A 24,616-nucleotide genomic window follows, 5' to 3' on the forward strand; every position below is an offset into this window, starting at 1 on the left:
CACATACTTATATTACATAAAAACTTTTGTTTTGGATGCAATTAATGATTTTGACAGCACTATATATATATATATATATATATATATATATATATATATATATATATATATATATATATATATACTCTTTATAATAATTATTGTATTATATTATTATTTATAACTTTTTTATTATATTACTTATTACATTATATGTTGGTATGTTTACACTATATGACCAAATATGTTAAAACTATTGCTTTCATGGCCTTCACTTCATAACATTTTAATGAAGAATTGTGAAAATTTGAGACTTATATTGTAATTAATTGTACTACACTGTGAATGATATTTCCCTTTTTTCGACCTTACTGTTGTGACATCAAGAAGACGTTGATAAAAACCGACTAAACACTCTGTTCCAGCGCAGACAATGCAGTCCCCGACGAGTCAACAATAACAGAACAAGACGAGCGCTTCACGTCACGGCTTTGTGTTTTTCCGGTCCCGGATCAACCTGGCTTATAACGAGAAGCTCCTATACTCACGCTCGAGTAGAACGGTTCTCCGGACACACAGATGACGTCTTGCTCTTGAATGGTGAGAATATCTTTGGCCAGGTGCAGACGGATATTGAAAGGCTCCTCGCTACCATCTTGAAGCAAATAAATCCCAGTCTTTGTCTGAAACAGCCAGAGTCACACAAACATCTGCAATCCTCAGTTGACTACATGAACTTAATTAGCCGTGAATCTGATCGTGGGATAAACAGCGAGGGCTTGCGCGTGCAGAGTCACGAGTGAACATTCAAAGTCATATCGGGGAGAAACATTATTGCTAGACCATCTGGACTTGGTTATTCATTTGTGGAAGATGTTTTGCCTCCGCTCTCATCCAAGCGGCTTCATCGGTTATCTGATAGTGGATTAAACATCTTCACACCACATAATGACTGACGAAGCTTTTTGAAAACGCGACAAAATGTCTCCAACAAATGGATAATAAAGTCCAGATGCTCTTGAATACATTGCATCTTGACAGACTGCCTGTCAGAAGCTTAAACGCGGCTTATTGGCTCCATGTTTATTCAGTATTTACAGCGAGGCCTTTACTTCGGGAGATAAATGTTTGAGAGGAACGACACGAGAGCCGTGTAGCTATGAGGCACCGTGAGCACTTTGACTTCCAGCTGCCTCGCAAGATGTAATTTTGAGCAATGAAACGTCCTTGCCCTACAGTAATCGTTTAAAGTACAGCAGATAGGGCAAACTTAAATGGCCCCCGCTTTAACAGTTTTTAAATAACACTTCATTAATGGCAGTTTCTTCAAGTATTCTCGCTTTCAGCCCTGCGGACTTGAAGAAAATAATCTCTCTTAAAACGCTTTTTTTTTTTCGGTCCAGTGTAGTGTTTTACGTCCAACAGTGTGTATATTGTACATGCAAAAGAGGGAATTTCAGTCTTTTTTATAAACATTTCAGATGTTTAATATGTTTAATACATTTTTCATCAATACTTGCATAATTAAATTCTCTATGTCTCATTTAGGGTTATTAATTCCTAGTAAAAAAAAAAAGTGTATTTAAAATACATTAATTATTAAGTACAGTCCTGATCTATTAACATATTACCTGACAAATCCCTCGAGACTGGTATAAAAATAATAATTCAACTTTATTTGGCGCGCAACGCACATTTCTTAATATTAAGCCTAAAATGTGTTTTAATGTCACTATTGGTAAGAACTGTATAATATCTGTATAATATCAGCCTTTAAATGCAAGATATTTAAGGTGTACCTGCAATAGTTCCACTTTACCACAATGAAAAATACTTCAAAATATATTTAGATATACACAATTAATTTTGAGCACAAAATTAGTTTTAATTTAGCCTGCTTTAAGTATATCAGTTTAGTACACTAAGAGTACCATTGCAGGGTAGTTAAGTCAAGTATACAATGTATTTGTAGTACGGATGAAATATTTGATTTAAATGTATTTCAAATACATTTTAGCACATTTATTTTTAGTAAAAAACTAAAAACTGAAATTAAAACAGAAATAAAAAAGCCCTTTAAATTGAGCTAATTTCAGTTATTTCACATTAATTCAGTTTAACTTGATGTACTAAGGTAGAAAATAAATAAAAATAAAAAAAAGTACAAATATTTTACCTGTAATTAAAATGAATGCATCTTGCACATTGTAATATTTCTGCCAACATCACGGCGCTTTCATTGTTATTTCATTAGGTTTTTCCACTTTGAAATGCTGCATAAAACTGACTCTGTGTATATTTTGGCCTTTCCGCTTGTCAGCACAGTAAAAAAACGAAATAAAATAAATTCCTCAGGGCCCAGTTGCGTTGTGAGACCCGTTCCTATGATGACCAAATTGGTTTGGTAAGCAGCTGCTCATAAAATAGGAAAGAGGCCTGGATTTTCTGTTGAGTCTGGCATCTGCATCTTTGCGCTTTCTTGCAAAGTCAGTCAAATACTTTATACCAGAATGAAATTTATTCCATAACTTCAGTTGCTAGGACACGTGCTTGATTCTGTTGCCATAGCGATCAAGTGTCAGCCATTTTTAGTGTACCCTTGAGATTTTCAGTCAAAACATGCTCAGACACAGACTACGGCTCTTCCGCAAGTAAAATTGCTGTAGTTAACCAGGAAGACTGCGTTAAATCACACAATTAAGAAGAAGCGCAGCCAGTGTGATTCTCATAGTGATGCTTCAGCAAAGTTAAAGCGCCCGCGGTTTCTGAAAAACGCTCTATACCCGATTTCGTAACGAATGCAATCAAAAATTGCACGAAAAAGCTATTTTTTCGGACCACAACATGTTGAATCTTGCCCTGCGCATCATGGTTAAAAAGCACAGCGGTGTTTGTAAATACACAGAAATACTTCTGTCTATATACACAAGTCTTATCCTCCTCTGAGCACTCATTAATCTTCCACACATAAGCGCTCTTCTGTGTCCCCGTTTCTGAGCCCAAAAGCTATTAAATTTGTGCTCTCTGCATTCACAGTAGCCTTGCATGCCGTCCCAAACTGCATTAATATAATGCAGGTCCCATCGAATGTCTTGAATTTTAACGAATTGTGAAGAACATCCAGATTAGTGGGCGATCGATATTTCTCAGACACTGATACGGAGCATATAAAGTACAATCAGCCGGTCATTATTTCAAAATAAATCCCGACAGGGCGATCAAGGCCACTGAACGAATAAACGCTTACATGTCGATCCGAGTTGATATCATTTGCATTTATGCGATATTAAAGCGCTCGCTGAGAAAAACGACTGCAAAACAACAGGTCCGGGAAACAGAAGTGATTTTAATATTGCAGTAATTTTATAACCGAGATGCAAGATTTCACTAAAAGCGGGAGCGCGGGTTTGTGGTGTTGAGAGCAAATGGGTCCTTGAAAACAGAAAAAGTTCACCCAAAAATCAAAATTTGCTACAACCTTTCACCCTGCAGGGTTTACGAAGTTAAAAGGTGCGAGTTGTAAAAAATCTATCATTGCAAAGTTTTTTTTTCTACTTCAAACTGCTGCTTCCAGCTAAAACACAAGCAAGTCCTTCATTATGTTGCTTTCTCCAGAGAAAATGTTGTCTGAATCAAGAGAAATATGCACAAATCAAGCAAAGACAGTCCAAAACAGTTATGTGGATGGGTTTTGATGTTTGAGAACAGCAGGGGAGAGATTTTTTCACTGGAGGAAGGGTCATTACGGATTATGGACTGGCATTTTGGCCAAAAGCTTAAGTTTAAAGGGCCCATTATGGGTTATGAAAGATTTATATCTTGGTTTTCTGTGTCCCAAACAACTGGTTGACATGCACGCAAGGTCAAAAAAAAATTTCATATTCCTCTCCAGCGATTGGTCGATTTCATTTAAAGCAGTGTTTGTGAGCTTTTATCGATGCAAAAGCGGCACCTAGTGGCAAAGAATGAAATCGCGTTTTCATTCAGACCAATAAGAAAAGACCAACTAATAGATGGGCGAATTTTTCATTTTGGGGTCAACGGGAAACGACCTGGGACTTGTTTTAAAAAGTTTAGTTTCAGCGATTCAGAGTCGACTCTTTCTTTTGAGAGGCAATAAAAATAAAAAATTAAAAAAAAAATAAAAACATAAAATAAAACTTTTCAGATGAAACACTTTCCAGGATTTTTTTTATCCACATAGAGCTCTGTTACACATTTTTAAAAACCCAAACCAGGGGCACTTTAAAGAATATCTTAATTATGTTTTTTTGTGGATCATTATCAGCTGTACTCATATTCTGACGGCACCCATTCACTGCAGAGCAGCCAGAGCAAGTGATGTAATGCTACATTTTTCCAAATCTGATGAAAAAAAAACCTCATCTACATTGCGGATGACCCGAGGTTACACTTACAGAAAATTCGTACTAATCAATTAAAAATGTGTTTGTATTTGCTTATTACGCAGTGCATAATAAATCTAATGAGATATAATTTCTTTCACTTTATAAACTATTAATTAATGTAAACAATAATAATATCAAACAACTGAACGCCATTGCATCAATTACAAAATAAAGCTACTAGCATACAGCTTTCGGCAAGGAAATATCTGACTAATAAATATATACATTAAACATAAAATATGATTTAGCATACTGACGCCGAAAAACAATCACAAAATTGTCAAATATTGATTATGTAATCAATCATTAATCTGTATCTTTTAACCACATTTTTGTGGCTTTTATAATAGATTGTAATCCTCTTTATAATCCGTACTTTTAATGTTATCAGAAGTATTTCAAAGAATGAAGCTGTAAATCTGCTGTTTCCCAGTCTGCAGACGGGGGAATCGTTTTTGACCTAACATCTTTGTTCCCCAGCGGAAAGTCAACAAATCTATTTATTTGATCGATGTGCTCCCGCCTCCCTCCGCGGCTCCAGCGAGCATTTATTTGGACAGAGTTTAGTTCAGCCAATAACGCTGAAACAGATCCTACAGGTTGTACGCAAAAGCTACTCCATCTGAAATAACAAAAGTTTCAACAGCAGCATATAAAGCGACACTTACCTCTTCATTTGAAGTCTTGAAATCCATGTGCTAAGGTCAGAGAAACAGCCCTTAGAGAGAAACAAAGACGAAAAAGAAAACCAATCATCACGTAATTAGAACGCGTCACATTAGGGGAAGCTAAACGTTATTGACCTTCGCTGATAAATGGCTTCGCGACGAAAGTTGCGTATGTTTGCAAAGCAGAGAAAAATTCATTATAGATAAATGAAAACGCATTCGAAATTAATTAGCGCTTCGTTCGGGAGAAACACACAACTTTGCCTCGCTTGAAAGCGCACTTGGATGTGCAGAAATTTAATCACAACTCTTCACAGCAAATTTGTTTTGACAGACAACGACGGCATCTGGACTCGCGAAAGCCAAAGAGGAGGCCGCGCTTTGATATTCGGCGCAAAAAGCTTCTTTTTTCCCCCGAAAAAACTCCCAAAAAGTCTTACGTTTTTATTTTTTGCTAACGTGCGGATGGCAGGAGAGATTAACCGACCGGAAAGCAATAACCGCTGCTGAATGCGAATGCAAATGTGGCATTTCAAGTCGCTCGGAGGCCTACTAAATAATTCAGCGAGAGTTATTGTCAAACAATATATCAGCCTGTTTGGGATGGTCCCTGAACATGTACTCGATTTCTGCTTTGCTGTACACGGTCTGCTTGAACGCTTCATTGTGCAATGAGAATATGGCATTCATATGGTCGGGGCTGGTGTTGATGTTATTAACCAACAAGTGATAATAATATCTCCGCCATTAAGACGTAAGATGAATGCCAAACCGCAGTGAAGCATCATTAGCATTATTATTGAATCGCAATAATAATCCGGCGGCTCAGTGACGGACACAGATGGACGAATCTCATCATGAAAACGCACTATTTTTCATTTGATTTTGGGATTGAAAAATGACTCGTGAGATTCACCCAGCGACGCTTTTTCTGGTACACAGTGATACTTATTTGTCCAGGTACGAATAAATCACCGGAGGCATTTCCTGCTGTGTTATTCCGGCGCCGCTTTATAAACGTCTTAATAATTCATGTCGCGAAAAGGAATGGCGCTGACCACAGCGCTGATGCCGTTTAGCATTAACACGCCGCTTGCGCGCTAGGATTAAAACCGTCATGAAGATTGCTTCACAGAGGAGTCACTTCTGCTGTTTCATCTCCCAGAGTAGCTCAAATTAAAATCACGAGCAGCGGAGCACATTTAATCAGAACAATCGTATAATTTGCACAGTCTGAAACCACTCAGCGGGGCAAATGTGGAGGGATTACAGCTCTATCTGACAGTTTTTTTTTTTTTGTGGAAGCTTGTTTCTGTCATGGGATAAAATAATTAAACTGTAACAGCGGTTTTTTTCTCTTAGTTCTCACATTTTTTCCTCAGAATACAGCAGTTCAGTTTTTTTTGACACAGTAAAAAGGGCATTTCACTTTTTTATCCCGCAATTCTGTCTTTTTTGACAGTTTGTATTTCACAATTCAGACTTCCTTTCTCAGTTTTTAGCTCACATTTTTTTCAGCTTTGGTCACGGAATGAAAAATCAAAAGGCAGTAGACTTTTCATCGCATATCTTGCAACAGCGACAATTTTTGAGTTTTTGACTTTTCTTACAGTTCCAACTTTACGTCATGCAACTTTGCCTTTTCTTTTCAAAAATGTGAGTTTTTATTGCATTTCATAATTCTGCCTTTGTCAGAATTAATTTTTGTTTCTTTTAATTTAATTTTTGGTAATTTTTGTTTGTTAATTTTTAAGTTTCTCCCACAGAAAAAAAAAAAAAAAAAAGATAATTGTGATTTTCCATTTTCACGATTCTGACTTTTTCCCCTCTTTTCTTCACACATCAGTTTAACATAGTACTATAGAAGAACAATGGTACAGATTAATAAGAGAATATATATATATATATATATATATATATATATATATATATATATATATATATATATATATATAGAATTATATTACTGTCAAATGTGCATTCGTAATTGCTAAACAATAGCAATTTTATTATTAAATCACATTTATTTATCAAACAATTGCCTTTTTTTATGTCAGAATTGCACATTTATATCTCACAGTTCTGAATTATGCCTTTCAGTTCTGACTCTTTTCTTAAGAAAGTTTACATCTCACAATCGTGAGGGAAAGATGTCAGAAACAGGCTTCCACAGCCCGGCTATTTTCCCCTCTGTAATCAGCGTGTTTTCGCTCTAAGAGTGCTCGAATGCTAAAATTCTGTAACATTTCTCCATAAGTGGCTCGTGCCATAAGATACCTTCATAAGCCAGATATATTGGCGAGCCCTTGGATTCCAAATTCCCCATTATATACCAAAAATTGACAAAAAGCCGTCTCGGTGATGAACCATGTCCTCACATGGAGTGCACTTAGGAGGAAATAGCGATCTGAGGCTCATAAAGGAGAGGATATGTGTCTCCAAAGCAGCGATGGTGAGTACCTCTTGAGTGCCATCTGTCAAAATGAGCTACATGCCCCTTTAAAACCTCCGAGCTGGAGGAGACGTCGCGGATCGCTCAGAATTTCCACCACGGATCGATTCCAGCTAAGAAAGTCCTGGCAGAATACACAAGGCCTTCAGACGGCGGCTTTATGAATAATTCATCGGCGTGGCAGGAACGAGTGCTCCCTAATAAACATCTCTATGAGGTCTACAGGTCTTTCCACTCGCGTGCCATCTGCAGCTTCCTTCGTACACGCACCGAGAAAAGCCAATAAGTTTAACGCGTGGCTGATGAAATCACTCTCGTTGTCATCTATCAAAGACGCAGAAGGACGCTCAATAGTTTATTAGAATGTAGAACATTTTAGAAATATTCATTACGCTTTATTGATTCGACGAAGCTCTCATAGTGGCCTAAGGCAGTCACTAAGGCACTTTTCAGGCTATAGAATTTAATAAACATGTCACAAACAATGATAAAAGACACAGTATAAGATAAAACATTATGCTAGCAGACGAAATATGAAACATTTAGCACACTAATAAAGCCAACATTGTCAGAAAACATGTTTAAGTCATTTTTCACCTTGAAACAATTGCTGGATATTTTGCTTCGTGACATTATTTCGTAATATTTTTGTGATGTTTCGCATTTGATTGCTAAAGCAAGTGATTGCAATCATTTTAATCATTCGCTTTTTCAAGAATAATTATTTTAAATTATTAAAAATATTCTTTTACATTTATTAAGCTCGAATCTCATTTCATATCGACGCAAAACAGTCTCTGAGGCAATTTTTGGCAAATAAAAAATTTCCTAATTATTAAAAAAAAACAAAAAACACAATATACAGAGTTGGTTTTAAAAATGACACAAATAAAAAACTTTTACCGCTCTAATAAATTCATAACGATGTCACAAAACATTCTTAAATGGTATTCACCCCCAAAGATATTAAAACATTTCGCATTGTGACATTATGAAGCACATTATAGCAATGCATTTTGACTTTTAAATTTATTTATTTTGCAATTCTGATTATTTTTCATGAATATTCTTACATTATCTTATAAAATCAAAATAAGCAACTGTCACACGCTACAATAATAAGAACTGGATTAACAAAAGTTTTGCTTTTGTTAATGCAAACTATAATCTTACATTTTTTCTAAAACCCAGCATCACGGGATATGCCTTAAAACACAAACGCTTTGTATTTTATAAAACTATTACCATGTATTATTGTTACAGTACCGGTTTATTAAAAACAACACCATGAGCAACACAGCTCAAAAAAATCAATACCAAGGTCATTCTTATACATTCAGAGCTCATTAAATCGCATTTGCTGTGGCTTGAGACCAAAAATAGAAATGTTGTTGGGTGTTCTTCACCGTGACTACATCATTTACTATGTGTTGTTTCTATGCTTTGCTTTCTCTCAGTAACATGCCTGGCATTCAGCTCATACAGTTTCACACTGACTCACTCGCTTTGCCGTTCTGTGAAAATGAGATGTGATTTGCATGTTAACAGGCCAGTGCAGCATGGCATATTTTTTTTTTTCATCTGCAACATTATTTTAATACAGGCACCTCATCGGTAGGGCGTCTCGCTACGATTCCTTGAGCCTTCTGGGAGATGTCGCTAAGAATTACGTTTTCTGCATCGCAATGCACCGAGCGAAACGCATTGTTTTCAGTAGTACAAGAAATAAGAGTCTAATGCGCTCTTTAATAACATGGCAGCAAATTTCATTGGGCTGAGAAGTTTTTTAAAGGAGCGGTTCGCGCAAAAAATTAAATACGTACGGGTTTGTCTGCAGACGCTGCTCTTTTCCACCCAACAAGCGGTTATAGCGGCTGTCGAGCTTCAATAAGGACAAAAAAAGCACCATAAAAATCCCATAAAACGGCAAACCGTAGCACTCAAAACTGTTAAGCACGAAAGTCACGCCTGTTTGGAATGACACAAGGGTGAGCAAATGATGACAGAAGGTTGCTTTTCCTTTAAGATCACCTACTCAGCAAATGAGTCGATTTGTCAAGCTCCAGCTAGAGGCTTGGGTATTTTCGGCTTACCTCCAGGGAAAGATCTTCAGCGCAGCACAGCATGGAGGTCAAGCCATGGGGAAGGAGGCAGGGGAGTCTTTGCAGATGCCGGTTAAGGGCCGATGTTTCTCTTTGCTTTCTTTCTTTATTCCAGCAAAAGGGTTTTGGCCCCCGGGCCCAGCCAGAATCCTACAGCTGCTGGAGTAAAACACCGAATTAGTAAAGTAGAACGATTCGATTAACAAAGTCAATTCGGTAGATTTTTTCATATTTCATATTTTTGCTCTCTTTAGCATCTAAACTTCAATTAGCATGCTGCTCTTAGTGGTAGAAGCTTCCTTAAAAAAAGCCATTTCTTTCATTTCATCTCCTGTTGCTCATTTTTTAGATGTCCCACCATGGGCATCGCGCTTTCGAAATGCTGTTTTAAGTTAAAAACAGAACAAATCAAGACCCAGGCATTCTGTTTTATTCCGAAATAATCCATCAAACCACTTTTCAGCTGTTTTTCCGCTGAAGTCGCGTTGGTCTGGTTTCAAATAGTTGATTATGCAAATAAAATCAATTAACCTTGTAAACTTGCAAAGTTAGGATACACTTTTCGTATCATTTTAAAGCAACAGAAGACACCCTAAATGAATCGTTTACTCCTCTTCATGTCATTTCTTTCTGCTGTGAAACATTAAAAGAATATCACGGCATATTCTACTCACCCCCAAGGTGCATATGACTTTCTTCTTTCAGATGAACACAGAGTTTTTTTCCAAAATGTACCCTGCCTCTTCCGAACTTGGCCATTATTTTGAACTGAATTGGATATATCCATAAGTACTGCGGCATCAAACTTTCGTCTGACAGAAGAAAGTCATATAAACCTAGGATGGCTTCGGGGTGAGTAAAATATTTCGTCATTTTCATTTTTGGGTGAACTATTCCTTTAAAGAAGATGTTTAACAGAACATTTGGGGTACAAGCGCTCTGACGCGATTTAATACCTCTGTGAAATGCGAGCTATTCACTGAAAATATTGCCGGGCAGAATAATCCCGGTGATCACTATTCATTTTCATTGTATAGTAAAGAGCGACTCGGAAATTCTGCTATGAAAAACTCCTTTTGTGCTGCATGAAAGAAAGCTATTGAAACAGACATGAAGGGAAATAAATTATGAAGAAAGGTTCGCTTTTTCAGCAAACTATTTCATTTAAACGAAAATGCTTTTCATTTTTTTCTTTTTAAAGTCTTTGCATTTGATCAGATTGTCACAGATTCATCCAGCCAGCATGGACTATTTAATATTAATAAAACTTAATAAATTAATATTAATGCATTCATACATGTACATGCGATATATATTTATAAATTGTTTGATATTAAATATATATAAACATAAATATATATAAATATATATAAACATAATATTAATATCAATATAAACACCTGTTTTATACTACATTAACACTGTTTTATATTTATATACTAGTGCTAAACAATAAACCAGTTGAAACAGTGTGAATTTAAGCAACATAAACAGCGTCATGAACTTTTATGAACTTTTATGAGCAGTTATAGATATATAAATATTAAAAACTAATTACCTGCGCAAATAAACCAACTGCAAACAGATGGTAACAATAGCCAGAGATCCTGAAATCTTCATAAACGTTTCTGTGGTATTTATATTTCTTCGTATCTCCATATAATGCATAGCAATGCAGCATTTAAAAATGCAGGAGTGCTTTGTTTACAGCGCTAAGCAAGAAACGCAAGAAATTATGCAGCATAAATTCACTAAACTACGATCAGACCGTCGTGTTTTTGCTTTGAAGCGTGCATGCATGCATGCAAGGTCAAAAAAGCCACATTCAATTTCTTATAATATGCATTTATATTTACCTCAACTGTTCAATGGCTCCCAAAACGATTGATGAATCATTTTGGACAGCGATTCGTTTTTTCCAAAGCTCCAAAAGCCCCTAGCGGCAAAGAATGAATTTGCATTTTCATGCAAAGGAAAAAAAAAACGAATAAACCGCGAAAAAAAAAAGTTTGTATTGTACTGAGCAGATAATTACCAACACACGAACGCATCGTGAGATGCAGTGAGCAGCTGCTCTACGAGATATTTGGGCCTCTTTATGTGAAAACGAACAAATCCGAAAATACTGCGGCTGGTAATACATCGCTGCTGTCTGGAGAGCGCATCAATCCCCCAATTGTAATGGTTTTATCTTTTCTTCGGGCCTTTGAAAAGAAATATTGAATTCTGGTAATTGCGTTTAGTGGCCAACATTGAGAGCAAAACAATCTAAAGCAATTTACATCTCTTCCATTGTGAGCCTCGTCTTTCTCTCTCCCCCGTTCCCTGCGAGAGAAAGACTCCGATGCACAAAGCGCGCAGTCAATACCATCAAATTAAAACGACAACTTCCAACAACACGACCAGCCTTTAGATTCATAATGTTGGTGCGCGATCGCTTCCCGGCTATTCAGCTCCGAGGCGGTTTGCTGGTTTAAGAGCATTATCTGCGGGAACGGCGAAAGCATTAAACTATTATACGGGAAAGCGTTCGGTTTAGTAGCGGTGGATGAGCTCCCAAAAAAAAAAGCAACGAGACGTATGTTTTGTAAATTGCCTACTGCATTAACTCGTTTATTTTCCACGCAACGTGATCTCCCGTCCTCGGGCCAAATCATGGCCGTTCTGCGCGCGTTTCCACACGCGGAGCTTTACTTCACACATTTAATTTCGCAATTTTCCCTCTGAAACGTCTACAATAATACCATTATTCGTCGTCGTTAACTCGCGCAAGCTTGCTTCACACATGCGCTTGTCATCACGGCGGCTGGGACACGTTTATTCGCCGTACTTTTGCGTAAAAAGCGCGTCCCGGCGAGTCTTTGTCCATTAGAGAACTATCGTGGCCGGCTAACCTTGTGGGGGTTTTCTCCGGCTGACATCTTTAACCGTTCCTTTGATAAAACGCTGCAATTGCAACTATAACTCGGCTATTGCTGTAAAACGGTTTATTGTGGTCACAGCGGACTGGGAACTCGTGTACTTATCACCATCATAATGGCCAGACCTTAGGGCCGCCACAAAAGCTATTCATTTCCGCGAGACCCTGGTGCAACAAGCAGCTCAAAAAGTGTTTCATTTTTTTTTTTTACAGAGCAACCAAGACGCTCTGGCAGTAACCGGGGAACTGTATGTAAGGCTCAACAGTGCGTGCATTTCGCTTACATTTGCGACTATAAATAGATCAGCGCTGTATAATGTATTGAGGGGCATGTGCGCGAGCCACACAGAGAGCCTTTAAAGGTACAGGTCAAGCAAAAATTTAAATTCGATCATCATTTACTCGCCCACGTGTTGTTTGCAAGCCCGTATGAGTTGCTTTTCGACTGTTATACAACACTAGTAAAGACAAACCCAAGCCTACCGATCTCATAAATGTGCGTATAGTACTCCAAATAAGTCATACATGCAGACTTTAGCGTGTATAGGCTACTCTTTGACTATGAAAGTCAACGGGTACCGTCAAATGTCTGGTAACCGACATCATCCAAAATGTCCTCCATTAAAAAAAAACCCAGTGCACTTTTGTATTCCAATCAATTCAATAATTTTGCTTTGAAATGTGTCTGGTTTGAGGAAACACACATTATTTCGGTCCACTTTCAGTATAGTTTTTTTAAAAATTCGATTAATTACGTTTTTCGATTTATTTAAACGCGCTCCTTGAGATAACCGTAAGCATCCAGGAAAGCACTGGTATTTGATAAATGCAACCGCACATAAAAGCTGTTGAAACTAACCGTGTGCAGTTAAAGTTTCCTTTAGGAACGAATGTAATCTTCCCACGAACACCCGCATACGCTCAGAAACAAGAAGTCAAAACGGTTGGCTCGCCACGCTGCTGTCTGTGACGCTGATGCCCTATCAAGGTCAATGTTTTTTTTTTTTTCGCAGGGTTTCTCTCAAGCAGGTGAGTGAACACGCTCCCACGAGATGTACGCCAGAAAACCGCATTCTATCTGTGTATTTCACAGCCAAGACATGGAGAGAGCGAACACACTCACACTGCTCTGGGCGCTGGGCATTTCCACCGCCTGGAATCGAGGCAAAACCACACTGCTGTGTCACGCTACAAAGTGATTTTCGACCACAGTGTTGGTTCCAATAACACGCTCGTTTTTTTATTCGATATTATGCATAAAATGAGCTTATATTGGCTCAGTTATACTGCTAGATGTATTCGTGTTGCTTTATTCCAGTATATCGCAATAAATCTGACGCTTGTATATGAGAGTCTGTTTTAAGCTGCACCGCCTCACAGCAAAGCAAGTAATGCATTATCTTATAAGCTGCGCTTCTAAACAAAAGCATCCTTATAAATGTATTCAATCACAACAAAATTTAGATAAAAGATAGGTAAAAATGAGATTAACTGGAGAGCGAACAGAGACTTTTATAAGCACATTTCACGCTTGCCCAAACTTTGCTCAGATTAAGTCAAAGATTTCAATAACATAATATAATTTAAAAATACAATATGCATCAATTACGTCAAAGACTGTACTAATGGTTGTCTCATTTGTTTCTTTCATAGATATACACATGTATATATCCTTACCAAAATGTTTGCATTACAAACGTGATCACTTTCATAATCACTTTTTATAATTGATTTATTTTAATTACATATTATGAGCATTTCTCACCAATTACATAAATATATCATACGCATATATCATTACCAGGATTTTTCCTCTTTAATATCTCAATTTATTAAAACAAATGCAAACAAGATTAAAGAGCAAGCTGTCTTTCATGAGCATTTGAATGCAATTCCATTTAAAGATTAATTTAAAAATTTAATTATTTTTCATTTAACGATTTGTAATATTTGTAAAAAATATATATATAAAAAAATTATTAAAAAAAAAAAAAAAATATATATATATATATATATATATATATATATATATATATAATATTTATGGATATAAACACATCTAATGTCTGTCTTTCTAAAGACATTTCAAAAAAGAAAAATCAGAGATGACATTAACTGATTTACCTGTTTAATAAGTCTGAAAACTACAATAATCAAGTAATTCTTTGATCTAAGAATACAATATAACAAGATTCCGCCACATTAAAATTTGCGAAACATATATTCGAGCATCTCATCTCAAACTTCAAAGTTTTAAGCTTGAAGTAATGACCATATCGAGATGTCACACTGACTCAGATCTGTTAGGCCTGATCAAGTGTTTCTCAGCTTTCTCAACACCGTTGCTCTGTTGAACACGCTTAGGGCGAGCAATGCAAAGGTCACTGCAGAGAGCCTGGACACGGCGTTACGCTTGATTAAAGTTTCATCCTAGCTTCATCCTTTCACATTATCCTGCTCTGACATCTCATTGCCAAAAGCAACCTTGTCCTGCCCGCTGGGCGGGTGTCTGTTCAGCCCTCATTAGTTAATACACCGGCGAGACCCGCTGGCCTACATCACCTCACCAAACCACATCGACATAGAGCCAACAATGAGAATGAGGCTCGGTAAATTAGCAAATGGCAGATTTATAGACTCAAGTCCTGACCTCTCTCTCCATGACGGATGACTTTTGGCGAGGCAGCGCTTGAAAGTACCGAGGAGGTGCCAGAAGAAACCTAATGGACACATGAGACTCATTACACCAACAAAGATGGGTAATTACTGCCGCTGTCAGACCGAGCCGTATCGTTTATTCAAGACCAAGACAAAGTTTGGTTTGTTTATGAGTTAGCAGACTCTCTCTTCAATTGTCAGCGAGACCAGCCCATTAAAAACAGAATAAATTAGCTGTGTTGACATGAGACTTACTGGCACACATTAGTAAACATGATGAGCGCCGCTGAGGCGGATAACTCGCGTTTCTGATGACAATCAAGATGAATATTTATATGCATGGACCTAATTTTGTTACCGATGCAACAACTGCCACACAATTGAGAATTTGAAATATCGTGTGATATTTCAATATGAGTACAATATGATTTTTTTTTATTTGGTGCGGTGTGTAACACAGCTCTGGGTGAATGAAAACGTCCTGCAAAGTTTTAAATCTGAAAGTGCACCGTGTATAAAGTTATCGGCCCTCAAAAGAAAGAGTCGACTCTGAATCATTGAAACGAGTCATTTTTAAAAGGAGTCTCATGCTGTTTTATATTGACTTTTGCCCCTCCACTTGTTGGTCTTTTTGGTTGGTCTCAATGAAAACGCAAATTCATTCTTTGCCACTAGTTGTCACTTTTGGAGCAGTAAAAGCTCAAAAACACTTCTTTAAAGTAAATCAACCAATCAACAGAGGGGTGTGGAAACATAAATCGTTGAACAATTTGTTTGGGAGTCATTGAAAAATACAGCAAATGCATATGTAAGACAATGAATGTTTATTTTTTGGCCTTCATGCATGTTAACCTGTTGTTTGGGATTCCCAAAACCAAAAAATAAATCTTTCATAATCTTTTTCTACCACCTCTGGTATGCATCTTGTATGTGGAATTTAAACCATCATCCAGTTCAGAGCGCGTTCAAACTCTAAAAAATCGAGTGAAACATTTTTTTTTCCATGTGCAATGTGAACGCAAATAGACATATGACATGTCCAACAATACAGGAACCTAATAATTTTCATATATAATAAATTATTTGTGCCTCAGAGCAAGCAGAGAGATTACTTTTGGAGTTGGATGCTGCTGTTTGAGAACATTTCTGTCCTTATAAGTGAGTTATATAAATCATTCATTTAAGCAGTTTTTTTTTTCAAAACACTGATTCATTCAAAAACAAACATCCTTTTTATGAGCAAGTCAACTGATGTTGATTCATTCAGGAATGAAACAAGTAATGCTCAATGATTCATTTACTTAACTTTTGTATTATTTACTCTATTAGCATATAGTTTTTTGAATTTTGAATTGGCATTTAATTTTCAGTTTTAAGTGAATTTTAATAACGTGCTTACATGTGTTTTAATTACTTTTATTAAAAATATTAATATATGTTTATTTGGGTTTCATTCAGCATATAGCATATTAGGACAATTAGGACATTTAAGTCATTTTTATAATGCAAGTGCAAGTTTATTTTTAGTTTTATTTATTTATCTAATTCATTTTAGTGCTTTAACTGAAACCTAGTTACCGAGGCAACCAATATTTTATTTATAGAATTTTATATTATTTTAGCTTTATTTCAATTAACAAAAAATGTTTAATTTAAAAAAAGTTTACATTTTAGTTTTTTCTTAACGATAATAATCAGGTTCCAAATCTTGACACTGTCTTTATCAGTGAGTTAACTGAATCATACAGCAACTGATTCAATAGAAAAAAAATGCTCCAAGTCTTTTTTGTGATCTGATATAAAATACTGATAAATTGTAAACATACTGTAAATGTATTGTAAATACAACAATGTATAAACTACAATAGGCAGTCATCATGGATGTGACAGGTTCTGTATAACTAAAGAATGCAGGAACACGGGTAGAAATAAGTAGATCAGGTCCAGCGCACAACGGCTGAAAAAATTCAATGGCGCTTGTTGCTAAAAACGGCCGTGCTGCCCTTGAATGCTGTGCTTAACCCTCAGCAGCTCGTGAGATGCTGGAGCCTCAGTGCAAGTGTGAATGAGAAACCAAAGAGAGTTTATTATTCATGACCCATTACTTTATATTCTCACCACCTGGCTGCTCGATCCCAATGCACTGAAACCCCACGCGGACAACGCTGAGGGTAATGACGAGGGAAACAGCGAACAGCACCTCATTCTGAAACCAATCACGTCTCTAAAGGTGCTGCATCATTTTGAGGCATTCCGAGGGGCGGTTCTTCGTTGGTGGAAACACCCGTTTTCAATCCGGTAAAATATAAGGGTCAGGAATGAGCCGAACAACCACACAGCATGACAAAACGGGGTCCGTTCTAGAAACCAAGAGACCTAACCTGCAAAACATGACGTATCAGCCAAGAAACAAGGATCATCTGGCAACAAAAGGCTGAGCTTATTATTGTGTGCCGCTTGACAAGAATGAATGAGCATGACTGCCTGAAGCTATTGTTCACTTTCGACTTTGACCATCCTTGCATGCACTGCAAACACGCTACACATTTTGAAACAACCATATGCTCCGAGACAATCTGCATCCGAGTAAAGAAACACACATGCTTACACACTGCACGGCTCAATGAGAGTGTAGACACATACAGAGTTTGATGAATATTTCGGTTCTCTGTCTATTTTTTTTACTTTAAGAAAAATTCCACTTTGTACATTTCCTTTGGTCGTTAATACGAACTAGCAACGAGTCTCGTAGTTTAAGTTAATATCAACAAATACTGTAACAAATGTTTTGATCACGGTTAGTTAATGCACTGACTAACGTTAACTAACGGGAAATTACAGTAAAATGTTACCGTTTTATTTTAATGCACTTTATTAACATGTTGATAACCTGGCCAGAAAATTGTTTAAAATTCAGACTATATTAATGTAATGAAACAACATTGTATTACTATCGGTACGTTTAAATATATTTAGACCTTTAGAAAACGAAATATAAAATGCCTTTTACCTGCAATGTCAAAAATGTACACCATGCAAAAAAAAAATGTTTTAATGTGCATCACTCAAACACAGTCAGCTGTGTATAACTGAAAATTTTATTAAAAAAAAGTAATCTGACAAAGATTTATGCACAGTTTGTCTGAATAAAGAGGTGAAACAGACACTTTTACCCCACTCTTGCCTGTTCATTCCAACTTATACACGCTTATAAAACATTTAGATTCAAAACCATAGACATAGGTGAGCTGGTGCTCTTTTTGCTGATATAACAGCCTCCACTCTACCGAGAAGGCTTTTTATTAGACGAACACTGTCCAAGTCACTGCAGAAATGTATCAGTATCAGTAACCCATGCTATTAGGGATGCACTTTTAACCATGATATATATATATATATTTAGAGCGATGTTCGAGCAAGACGCTTTGACTGGCATACCGATAGTTATATTCTATGCATTAAAATTTCTAATTGCAGTGTTGCATTAGAGCGCATGCACTATTTATAATTTAGCCTGGAGTGCACCAGCATCGAAGCGCACCATTATCATCATATCGCTCTTATATGCACCCCATCATTTTCATTGTTTCTGCTTTCTTTTAAGCTTGTTCCACAGAAATCACTGCTGTTACAAAAGCCTCGCCATCTGTCCCATCACATTTTACGAGAAATGTCTGCTGGATGCTTCCGCTGCCTAATGGATCAAAAGAGCACTTGTCAGTTACTATTCAGGGTACCCTGGGTAACCTTGAACGCTGCCACCGCTGCGTTTGCAAGTGAGACAAAACGATAAACCGTGCACTACGGGCACGAGCAAAGATTTGACTTCACACTTCCAGCGCAATGAAGGTCTCGGGGCGGCTGTCTAGTCTGAAACAGCTACATGCATGAGGAAGAGGGAACGAAAGCATTAACTTTAAGGAATAGTTAACCCAAAACTACTCATTTGAAAGAATAAACTCATCCTTGGGCTTTCCATGATGAAGATGAGTTTGTTTCTTTAAAACAGATTTGGAGAAATTTAGCATTACACCAGTGGATCCTCTGAAGTGAATGGGTGCCGTCAGAATGAGAGTCTAAACGGCTGATAAAAATCTAACTAACATCTAACATCAACTAACATCTTGTGTAGCAAAACATCTTAATCCATCATTAAGATGTTTTCAACTTCAAACCATTGCTTCTGACTATAATACAAGTCCTCTATCCATAATATGGCTAATAAGAGAAATAGAAAGCATTGTTTACAAGCAAAAACAGTCCAAAATACACAAATTAATATATTTGCCAGAAGCAATTTTAAGTTAATTTGTTTATGAATAACACACACCATTTTGCTTCACAGGATGTTTATTGATGTGCCAAGGTCATGTGGATTACCAGTAGATCATTGGGATGGTTTTATCAGACTCTCATTCTGACGGCACCCATTCACTGCAGAGCATCCATCGGTGAGCATGTGATGCAATATCAATTTTATTTTCAGATTTTGGATGACCTGAAAATGAGTAAACATTTCAGCAAATAATGTTTTTTTTTGGGATAAACTATTCCTAAAAAGAAAGATTTAGAGTAAATGCCACAGAAGAACCATTCTTGGGTTTTTAAAAGATCTTTTAAAAATTGTAAAAACTTTCATGGAACAGAAGGATAAAGGTTGTTCACGGGATCAATAAAGAACCTTTATTTTTGTCTGTAACAGACATATCAAGCATGAAATATTCATTAAAGGTATATGAATATTGATAGCATACGTCTCATTAGAATATAACCTTAATCGTCTCTATGAATAAATATCTCTTATGCAATGCAACAAAGAAATCGTCTATTTTTGTGTGAAAGAACAGCTCAAAATAAAAACTCGTCTCCCTGATTACCCGTCTGCGCATATTTTTTCCGGCTCGGCTGATCACTGTATCTGAGAATTGTCCTATTGTTATTGTTGCATAAAACGCGAGTCTTTTTAGGCAAGGGAAAGCCACGAGACATTCACCAGCTGTCTACAGGTCACATTCAGGTTGAGTCAACAGCAGACATAGCACAGTCACTCCTCCCTCGACCCGGCCAACCATTATCACTATATTTAAACAGTGTTTCGTGTTAATGAGGCACTATAGGGTGTATGTGCGTAATGAGCAATCTGTCGTAGATCACGCTGGCAAAACATTATGATAATGCTGGCCTGTTCATGTTGAAGAATGCAGGCAGCTCTCGCTTCTAGTTACTTGCTTAGTAGGGCGAGAGAAATACGTAATTGATATAATGGATATGAATGTGAACACATGCAACACAATCGCAGATGGGTCGCAACAAAAAAAAGAGGACAGCTGACCGTCTGACACTTGTAGTGCTAAGTCAAGTCAGTGCTTTCGGGCATATTGTTTCAAAAGCAGCTTCACGTGAAAAAAACCTCTTCGGGAGATGTTTGCACGCCAAATATTAACGAGCTACATCATATTTACATGTTTATTTAAATGAATTATTCAATCACATTAAACTGAGGACAAATTGGGTGCTTGAGGGCACGCAAACCCTTAATTAAAAATGATGGGCGTCCCTAAAGACTCGTCTTTGAAGGGCTGCCAGCCCAGGAACAATTTGATAGACAGTGTTTAGCATAAGGATGAGAACAAGGAGGTATGTGCTTTATTGCACCTGATGTGAACGGAAGATCTGACACAGCAAAATGTGCATAAGCAGGCTGTTCTGGGCTCCAGCATCTCTAATGCAGCATCAAAGGCTTCACACACTCATTTGTGTTCTCAAGTTTAGGCAACAAAGCCTCGTTTTTAGATCATTTGGATCGGTGTTCAGTGGGATTCTGGATCTCACTCCCTTGGTCGTCCTCTCCTCAATCAGATCAGTTTGAATGGTGACTGATTTGCTTAGAAACACTTATTAGTGAAGCTTATCAAATACAAATGTTCGGTCAATTAAAATATGTGCATCGCATTGAATAGAAATCTCGCTACTACTAGTTATAAATGCTTACCTGATATTCAACTAACAGGTGGCGATTTGCAATTTGTTCCACTCCTTCAAGTTCACAATTCTCCCATCCCTCTTGCGTTTGTCATCACTGTCTATGTGAAAACGAGTGACGGTCAGCCTCCGGATCATAACGACCACTAATGCACAGTCTCCATCCGCAACCGCTTGGCAAAATCCTCCAAAGCGAGTCCTTTAAACTTGCTCTTAGTTTATATTCCCACAGCAGGCGAGGCGCATCTGTCGTCTTGTTCTCCAGCATCCTCCGCAATCCGAGCCATGCAGCTTTCCATCTACATATCTTCTGCTGTCGCTAGGCATCCTGAGCAATAATAATGACCGGCTGAAAACCACAAGTAGCGATGTCCGATTCGCAAACGAACGGTTCTTTGAACCGGTTCTTCCGAATGATTCGATCGAGCCGATTCGAAAAGCGTGTGGAAGAACTTGCATGTGTTCGAAATGGAACGTCGCTGTAAATGCATTTTGCGCAATATGTATTGCACAATGTTCTTTTTTATTATTAAAATATATCGAAAGCAATGCTACACAAGTGACCTAATAAGGCTATGTGCCGTATGTGACGACGTCCTGTTCATTGTAATATTCTCTCTCTCTCTCTGCGTTTTTATTGCAGTTTTGAGTCTGTCTGAATGTCTGAACTTTTGGTTGTCTGGTCAAGTAAAAACTACCGACATTAGCCTACTATTTACAGTTCAATTGTCACACTAAATCAATACAACAAATTGAGTGCAGTAGGACACATGCAGTGCACTGAAGGCAGGTAAATTGGGTCACTTTTTAACACTCACGCACAATTTGCCAGATGTATCTTAATATTATAAAAATGTGCAAAACATACTGCATACGCTTTCCATGACACAGACCGATACGTTCAGAAAAGCATGCTTCTATTATTGGTTTACCATTCCACTCCTATCTACAGAACTATGTTTTGAATCAAACTGAGGTGGAGGAAGGATACAAAAAACGCGATATAATGAAAAAGTAGCTATAAAGAATAACTCAGGGATTATCCATAAATTAAATGTCAAATAAAACCAAAAATCTGTGAGCGATGACTCAATCTTTACGGTTTCGTGTCTTGAACCGGTTCGCTTGAATCGCCCAAACGAACCGATTCTCTAAGTGAACCGAACGCGCCTATGCTAATCACAGGCGCTTTTTACGTCTCTCTCTCCTCTCCCCCTTCATTCCTTCATTGTTCGCCGATGCTAAACGCCTGTCCATTTTAATCTGAATATATTAGCAGAATATTTATTACTGAAAATCAAAGCAGCGGGGGAAAAGACGCGGCGCACGAACGCAAGAGAAGGGTGGCACTTTAAGGCTCCATCATGTGCGTGATTCTCAATGCGGTATTATTTGGTGAAGGAGGCAGAGGAACCCACGGGCTGTACGAGAACATTCCCCACAAAGCTTTACATAACCAACGATGCTTCTACACAACATTACAAATTGCATTGCAGTTTTGACAATGAGGCACTCTATGCTGCAGTAAAGAGAATTTAGCATGGAGAGCCATTGCATACTATTTCCCTAAGTATAGCTAGTCAATAATACATGCAGTCAGCATGTTCTCTGTCTGCTTCGGTTTCCTTGTTTGTATATTATCCATCACTGACATGCAAATTCGAAAAAGGACGACTAGGTTATACTAACTTTGCCTATAGCACCCTCGTTCTCTCCTTTCTTTCCTTCGGCTAGATTTTCTATTGATTTTCAGTATGCAGGGTGTAATGCTTAAAGATCCGGGCTGATATCGAAAAGGTTACAATTTTGACTCCCACAATAGGTTATCCATGAGCGATCACCATTGTGCCTTTGAGCAAAGTACTTAACCTCAGGTTGCTCCGGAGGGACCGTCTCTGTAATAACTACTGTAAGTCGCTTTAGATAAAAGGACCTGCTACGATGACTTGCTTATACAGTCTCCACGGCAGATTAACATTGATATAGAACATATATTGAGTCATCAGACGCAGCACCGGGTATCTGTTCCCACTGCACTTTATCTAGAAAGGCTGTTACTATGATCTCTTGAACCAGAGGTTGTGAAGGAGCCCGATTGTGCTGCGCTCACATTTATTTCCCCTCTCTCAGCAAACACAATCCAGTCTCTGTTCGTCCATACATTCATCAGGCCCTGTGTGATTGGAGTCAACAATGCATGTACAAACAGTTGTCAAACTGTTTACAAATCATTAAAACGCAACGCTGGGTTATTTATGCATAGCAAACATGATGCTATTTTTTTTCACCATACAATATTTGGCGGCAATATTTCTATACCGTCAAACACAAAGATTCAGGAAGGAATACAGACAAATTTATTCTCGTCATTGAGAACTGAATGCCCTTGCTTTTTACGGCGCTATGAACAAAGGATACTACCTCCATTTCTGTAATTAGTTTTGGCAGATAAGAAATCTGACTCACAATTAAAAACTCCCCCAGAAGAGGTAGAAAATCTGCTTAGCGTGTGCCTGTTTTAATTACTCAAGACAAGAGGCCCTATTGAGAGGTGCTTTCTTCGTTCACAGCAGCGATGTGATGATGGTTATCTTTTATCTTCATTTGATGGTTATTGATTTTACCTATTATTCACTTTTCTTACTGATGCTTCTCGAACAGACAGTTATTCCAAATATCATTTTGTATACCGTTTTCAATCACCACCTGTCTCTTTTGGTCCATTTTTCCTGACTGAAGTAGACCTAATCAGGTTATTAGACGCCATGTTGAATTTAACGCGGACGAAAATAAGGACGTGAGAGATTGACAAAAACGACAAAGTCGGTCCTAGATCACGTATTTGTCACAACTCAACTTTCAAAACTGTTTTAACAGCGTTTCGTCATAGACATACAACCCATTGAACCCAATTTTTTTGTAATTTCTCACAGCCTCGTTTTCATCCCGTCGAAAATTAAACATGGCGCTACCCTTAAGGTTTGTAGGCTGTCGAGCGATTAAGTGTGATAGTATGATAACCTATCATCATTAACTCTGAAAACACTCTTTGTCCTTTTTCTCTTGTAAAAGCAGCTCCCCAATTATGAATCGTTTAGTTTGAACGTACTAAATGTATATAGGTGCTAATGGGTTCTATCGGCATACAAATGTAGTGACTTTACAACTCAATGAATATACGTGACCTCAAGAAGTAATTGGACACCCAAGCCACGCTTAAAACTTATTGCATTAGACAACAAAATATAAAACACAATGGCATTGATTTTTACCACAGCACAAACTAGAAAAAACACGTGCAATCAAAGAATTGGCCTAGCACTTCTTTGGATGCTCTACTCAACTGTTTTATTACTTGTCAAGCCCTTTTCAGTGTTTATACATACAAGAATAATTGCACGAGTCCTAACTAACCTTATTCACAAGTCAGCGGTAACTCATATCCA

The 24,616-nt window shown here is 37.5% G+C and overlaps 1 protein-coding gene across 5 annotated transcripts in view; it reads right to left on the bottom strand.

The window, feature by feature from the left end:
* The window catches only part of sntg1 (syntrophin, gamma 1), a 41,800-nt gene extending 20,275 nt beyond the window's left edge, over window positions 1-21,525 (bottom strand). For 3 of the 5 annotated variants that reach the window (XM_043227095.1, XM_043227094.1, XM_043227091.1), the window contains exons 1-4: window positions 21,181-21,525; window positions 9,602-9,769; window positions 5,057-5,106; window positions 528-662 (exon numbers count right to left, since the gene is read on the bottom strand). In XM_043227095.1, coding sequence (XP_043083030.1) covers window positions 528-662; window positions 5,057-5,083 — 162 coding nt within the window. In that variant the 5' untranslated portion in view covers window positions 5,084-5,106; window positions 9,602-9,769; window positions 21,181-21,525. Of the gene's footprint in view, window positions 1-527; window positions 663-5,056; window positions 5,107-9,331; window positions 9,391-9,601; window positions 9,770-21,180 lie in introns of all 5 variants that reach the window. The other 2 variants (XM_043227093.1, XM_043227092.1) reach the window with 2 other exon arrangements.
* Between the last annotated feature and the right edge of the window lie 3,091 nt (window positions 21,526-24,616).

This window comes from Puntigrus tetrazona, chromosome 24 (genome assembly GCF_018831695.1).
Source record: "Puntigrus tetrazona isolate hp1 chromosome 24, ASM1883169v1, whole genome shotgun sequence".
In the NCBI taxonomy this organism is placed as follows: domain Eukaryota; kingdom Metazoa; phylum Chordata; class Actinopteri; order Cypriniformes; family Cyprinidae; genus Puntigrus; species Puntigrus tetrazona.